Source organism: Labeo rohita, chromosome 6 (assembly GCF_022985175.1).
Source record: "Labeo rohita strain BAU-BD-2019 chromosome 6, IGBB_LRoh.1.0, whole genome shotgun sequence".
Lineage (NCBI taxonomy): Eukaryota > Metazoa > Chordata > Actinopteri > Cypriniformes > Cyprinidae > Labeo > Labeo rohita.
The window spans coordinates 22,845,309-22,851,271 of NC_066874.1; the positions used below are offsets into that span (position 1 = coordinate 22,845,309).

General features: G+C 36.1%; 1 protein-coding gene across 1 annotated transcript; it reads left to right on the forward strand.

Annotated features, from left to right (window-relative positions):
• Positions 1 to 1,283: 1,283 nt before the first annotated feature.
• On the forward strand, positions 1,284 to 5,674 carry rhcgl1 (Rh family, C glycoprotein, like 1). The gene is made up of 11 exons (XM_051111387.1): positions 1,284 to 1,548; positions 1,652 to 1,844; positions 2,045 to 2,195; positions 2,286 to 2,433; positions 3,112 to 3,278; positions 3,365 to 3,502; positions 3,706 to 3,842; positions 3,969 to 4,087; positions 4,172 to 4,245; positions 4,378 to 4,448; positions 5,150 to 5,674. The coding sequence occupies exons 1-11, from the start codon at positions 1,362 to 1,364 to the stop codon at positions 5,169 to 5,171; spliced, it is 1,407 nt and encodes a 468-aa protein (XP_050967344.1). The 5' UTR covers positions 1,284 to 1,361; the 3' UTR covers positions 5,172 to 5,674.
• Positions 5,675 to 5,963: the final 289 nt, after the last annotated feature.

Sequence of the window (5,963 nt, forward strand, 5' to 3'; positions counted from 1 at the left end):
CATTGACATCACTTTCCCGCCGGAACACAGCCCCTCAGCCGGACTGAGTGGCAAAAGAAGCACCTGCGTAAATGGATTAAATAGGGAAGCTGCAAAAACATGAGTAAAACAAAACAATAATCATTTTGCTGGACTCAGTATAATGTTCCTTACCAAATATCCAGTGGTCCAAGGATATTGATATGCAGCCAGGAATCATGTTTCCTGACATTTATATGTGCCTGACTTCAACGCCGGGGGAAATAAACAAAGCAGATTTGCCTGTGAACACATTTTGTAAATACAAAATAGGCTCGTCTAAACCCCGGTGATCACTTATATCAATGTTATATATATGGTAATATGGTCCAGCCCAAAATCTCATATAGTTTGTCAGTATTTAAAAACATCCAGTTATGCAGAATTTAAGATGGTAAATATTTAATTGATGAGTTGTCAATATGATATATGACAATACAATATGTAGGGTGTGATTTTTCCACAATATTCAACATATTAACATGAAATTATTACTGCAAATCCATGTTTCGCCACCTGGAGTCCATTTGTTTCTTTAAATTACAACGATCCATTTGCTTTTCTTTTCTGTAGCTTTTGGCAGCCTGTAAAAATATACCTCAGGTTTCTTGTCAAATCTCTTTGTACAGTCAATCACAAAGCTCATTCTGGTTTTAGAGGTGTTTTGTGTATTTACGCAGCATTTACCAGTGCTGCCACTCAGTCTTTTTGCCACTCAGTGGGCGGAGCTGCGCTCACTCCAGCTGACGGTGACGTCACATGCATACCCTCTATTCGTGTCCCAGTTGCTGATGCTATGGTATTCAGCTGACATAAAAAGATCTAGTCAATCAAGATGAGAAATTATGGTGCGGGTTTGTCATGTTAGCATGTTGTTTTGAGAACAGTTACCTGAATATTGCACATACCGTAATATAAATGTTACACATACTGCACATGCTTGACGTAAATGTGAGGGGATAAGCCTTGATGCTGTAGGGGCTGTTTGTCTGAGCATCAGTGACAACAATATTATGCCTACAAAGAAGAAACTCACACATCACTCAATCGAGCAAGTAAACAAGCAAGTTTTTTTTAGTAACATACTATACACAAGAACCGAGATACCGTCTCTTCCTTTTCAAGCAAACTTTTTGTCATAAGTAGCCTAGTGTGTGTACTGTATGTCTTTGTAGGAGTGGCTGCTTGATGATGTAATGACACACCTCCAGACCTCACTATAAAACCTTTATGACAAAAGGTGATTCACATGTTTCTGTTGAAAGCAACAGACCAAATTAAGTAGAAAGGAATTTCACTGTCATCTCCAGAACTTCTCTTCGGGAAAATCGGCAGGACTTAAAATGACCAAAAACACCAATATTCGAATCAGTCTCCCAGCAGTCTGCTTTGTCTGGCAGATTGCTATGATTATCCTGTTTGGTGTGTTCATCCGTTATGATGAGGAGTCTGACACGCACTGGAACGAACACAGAAAAATGAAAAATATTTCCTCACATATAGAGAACGACTTTTACTATAGATATCCAAGTAAGTAACTGACATATTGCAATCTGTTGAATTTATTGCTATAGCATTGTTAAAATTTTGAAGCACTTACATTTTATACTTTTTTTTTTTTTTGTTACCTCAGGTTTTCAGGATGTACATGTGATGATCTTTGTTGGCTTTGGATTTCTAATGACCTTTCTGAAGCGTTATAGTTTTGGTGGAGTTGGTTTTAATTTTCTCATCGCAGCTTTTGGAATTCAGTGGGCTCTCCTGATGCAAGGCTGGTTTCATCACCTTGACAAAACTGACTGGAAGATAAAAATTGGAGTTGAGAAGTAATTGATTTTTTGTAATCTAATTATTAACATTATAATATGTTCACCTGCATGTTTAGGCCTATAGCGTCACCCGACTGACATGCTTTCTACAGCACCCAGAATATTCCAAGTAATTTCATGTTCCATTTTTAAAGCGGTGCTTAATATATACATTTTTAATCTGTAACTACAGAATTTAACTGTCATTTTTCAATCAGCCTCATCAATGCAGATTTCTGCGTGGCGGGGTGTCTTATTGCATATGGTGCTTGTCTTGGAAAAGTCAGCCCAGTGCAACTGATGGTTCTTACTCTCTTCGGAGTCACCCTGTTTGCTGTTGAGGAGTATATTATTCTTGAACTTCTACATGTAAGTTTGAATCCACTTTTCTTTTTTTTTTTACAGTTGTCAACATCAGAGAAAGAATTTGTAATCTTTTATTATTTCATGCATGAATAGGCGAAAGATGCTGGCGGTTCCATGGTCATCCACACTTTTGGAGCATATTATGGTTTGACCATATCTTGGGTCTTATATCGACCATTGCTAAATCAAAGCAAGCATTTACAAGGATCTGTTTACCACTCTGATGTGTTTGCAATGATTGGTGAGTAGTGAAAGAACATTTCTCTCTGCTTTCCCCTGTTGTAACAAGCAGGGTATAACAAAAGCCGTCCTATATAAATACCTCAGTCGTTTTTGTGAAAATAATTCTGGGAAAAAGTAAAATGTAAATGACTCTAGAAGGGCTGTTGATTTTACAAGGTGTTTTAAGTAACATTTATATACATATTTATTCAAAATAACCACTTCAGAAAATGTGCAATCTTCTATTTTTATCATATTTTGGCATTTCAAAGTCTATTGACTACTGTACAATAAAGCCCCGTTTATGTACTGTAAAATAAAAAATAATTTTGACAGTGCAGATGTTCTGCATTTCCTCCCTCTGCCAATCAAACCCCATTTACCTTTTTTTCTCTCTGATTTGTAAGTTACTGGAAATTAAACTATTATTTAAATCACCTTTGAGAAAATTTAAACTTATGATCAGGTCTGTTGCTTCAAAAAATGTCACATTAGCTACATGTGCAGCATTTTAAAACTTATTAAATTAAAGATTGAAAATCAAATTGTACCCTTTTGGCAATGATGAAAAGTGTTGTGTTGCTATTTGTTGCTAATTTAGTGTTTTAGAAGGAAATATTATCAAAAGCGCTCTTCACCCTAGGGGCTTTTGTCTGTTGTACACAATTATATAAGTTTCATCCCCTTTCTTTAACAGGCACTCTCTTTCTTTGGATGTACTGGCCCAGTTTTAATTCTGCTATTGCAGATCATGGAGATGGCCAGCACAGAGCTGTTATAAATACCTACCTCGCACTGGCTTCGTCAGTTCTCACTACCTTTGCCATTTCAAGTATTTCACAGAAACATGGAAAGTTTGACATGGTAACCAAATCTCTGGTTGAGAATTTGAGTCGATCTTTAATTTTTAATTCGTAAAATAACCCTTAGAGTTTCTTGACATTGTTTAGGTACATATTCAGAATGCTACCTTGGCTGGTGGTGTTGCAATGGGAACAGCTTCAGAGTTCATGATTACACCTTACGGCTCTCTGATTGTGGGATTCTGTTCAGGAATTATTTCCACACTTGGATATCTCTTTCTGACTGTGAGTTTTGCTGTGTTTTATAGTAGTGAAAATGCTTATAATAACATACTGTACAATAAGCGTAATGTGTATTGATACTATTTTTGGAATGGTTTTAAATGCATCTGTGTACTTTATAATGCACTGTTATTGGTCAGACATCTTTTAAAATGTCTAAATTTAGCACATGTATAGCCATAATCGCTTTTTTTTTTCCTTATCAGCCTTTTATGGAAAAAACTCTTAAGATACAAGACACATGTGGAATACATAATCTACATGCTATGCCTGGAGTTATAGGAGGTATCGTTGGAGCGATTACTGCAGCTTGTGCCAGTGAATCAGTTTATGGAAAGGATGGGTAAGTTCATGTATTTATGTCACACACAAACACAAACAGTCACAGTCAGCTTCTGCATGTGCTGTTGATGTAAAGAAAATGAAAGCAAACTATCGCGTGATGTGTCATACTGTGGTTTCTGTTCAGGCTGGTTAACACTTTTGACTTCAAAGATGCTAACAGGACAGTCAACATTCAGGGTGGTTACCAGGCAGCAGGTCTTTGTGTAGCGATTGCATTTGGCCTTGTAGGTGGAGCTTTGGTTGGTGAGTGCAAATAAAGTTATACAGATAAACTGCTTTAAATGTGTTTATAAATATGCATTAGAGCTATGCTGTGTAATTTTCCAGGTGGGATACTAAAGCTGCCAATCTGGGGAGACCCAGCAGATGCCAACTGCTTTGATGATGATGTTTACTGGGAGGTAAGAAAATGGTTTTTAGATTAACTACATGGTATTGAGTAAAATATAACTGATAAATTTGAGGATTTCTATGTCAAAAGAGTGCTTGGTTTGTAAATGGGGGCAAGTAGAACTTGTGGTGTTTGTTTTCAGGTTCCTGAGGATGAAGATGAGACTGTTCCTTCTAGACACTCAAACATGAACCACGCAAGAGGCATACCAGAGTATGTGTGTTGTCAAGTGTAAAATCACTTAATCTATTTAGAAATCCCTCTTTGAAGTGTGATGGGAACCTCTTTTTTCTTTAATATCATAATCAGTGTGACAAAATACAAGTAAAGCCACCTTAAAGGAAAACTCCACTTCCAGAACAAAAATTTACAGATAACCCTTTTGTCATCCAAGATGTTCATGTCTTTCTTCCTTCAGTCGCAAAGAAATTGTTTTTTGAGGAAAACATTTCAGGATTTTTCTCCGTATAATGGACTGCTATGGTACCCCGAGTTTGAACTTCCAAAATGTAGTTTAAATACGGCTTCAAACGATCCCAAATGCGGTTGTAAACGATCCCAGCTGAGGAAAAAGGGTCTTATCTAGCGAAAAGAACTCTGAACTCTTTTTTTTTCCAGGTTCATAACAGTTAGGGTATGTCGAAAAACTCCCATCTCATGTTCTGTTATGAGATGGGAGTGTGAAGGTGTCAGAAAACATAATTTCTTTACAACTGAAGAAAGAAAGACATGAACATCTTGGATGACAATTTATCTGGAAAATCTTTGTTCTGGAAGTGGACTTCTCCTTTAAGCAAAATGATATTGATAAATGTGCAATGTGAAATGAAAATCAAATTGCAGTTAGGAGATTAAGAAATTTCTGTTTTAAATTATTTCATCTTAATACTTTCTGTTGGGTTCTATGTACACAGATATCAACGAAGTCATGTATAAGAAAGAAAAAAGACTCTACTTCCTGAAGAACTTCAGCTCTGAATGATGAGTGAATAACAATCATGAAGGCTTTACAGACTGAGACTAGATAAACTACTCAATGGAAATTTTTAAGTCTGTCATGTGCTGTGGGTTGTACAATGTCATAACGCCAAAGCATCTTGTCTGTAGCACCTGACTAACCAGTGTTGCTACTGCTGCTTCCACAAAAGCAAATCCAAGCATGGCATTTCCTTTTTGAATTCTTTATACTCCTGTACAAATGATGTGAAACTTCCTTTTCTGTTTGCAATGTAACTATCTATATTGTTTGGTTTTTAATACTCCATTATTTTTGCATTAGTAATAATAATAATAATAATAATAATAATAATAATAATAATTGAGCACTGTAAAGAAACAAGATCGACTTGACTTTCAACAAGATTGATTTGTTTATGCTATACATGAAAAGTTAACTACTCGTGTTATTTAACCTCCCTAATAAAGTCAGTTATTTATATAATATATCAGTTTCATTGTTCATATGTTTACTCTTCATATGTTCAGTCTTCATATGTTTACTACTATATATATATATATATATATTTTTTTTTTTTTTTTTTTTGAGCATTGAAGGACGTTGACACTACAATGTGACTGGCTTTGACAGGTGAATTTGCATATTTGCCTGAGGCCACTGTTTGAAGGAACTCTTTGTGAGCAAAATAATCTTCCTACTGTCTTGTGTCACGAATCTGGTCGGTGCCCCGTTGTCCGCTCACCACCAGATGTCACTCTCACCTCACCTAC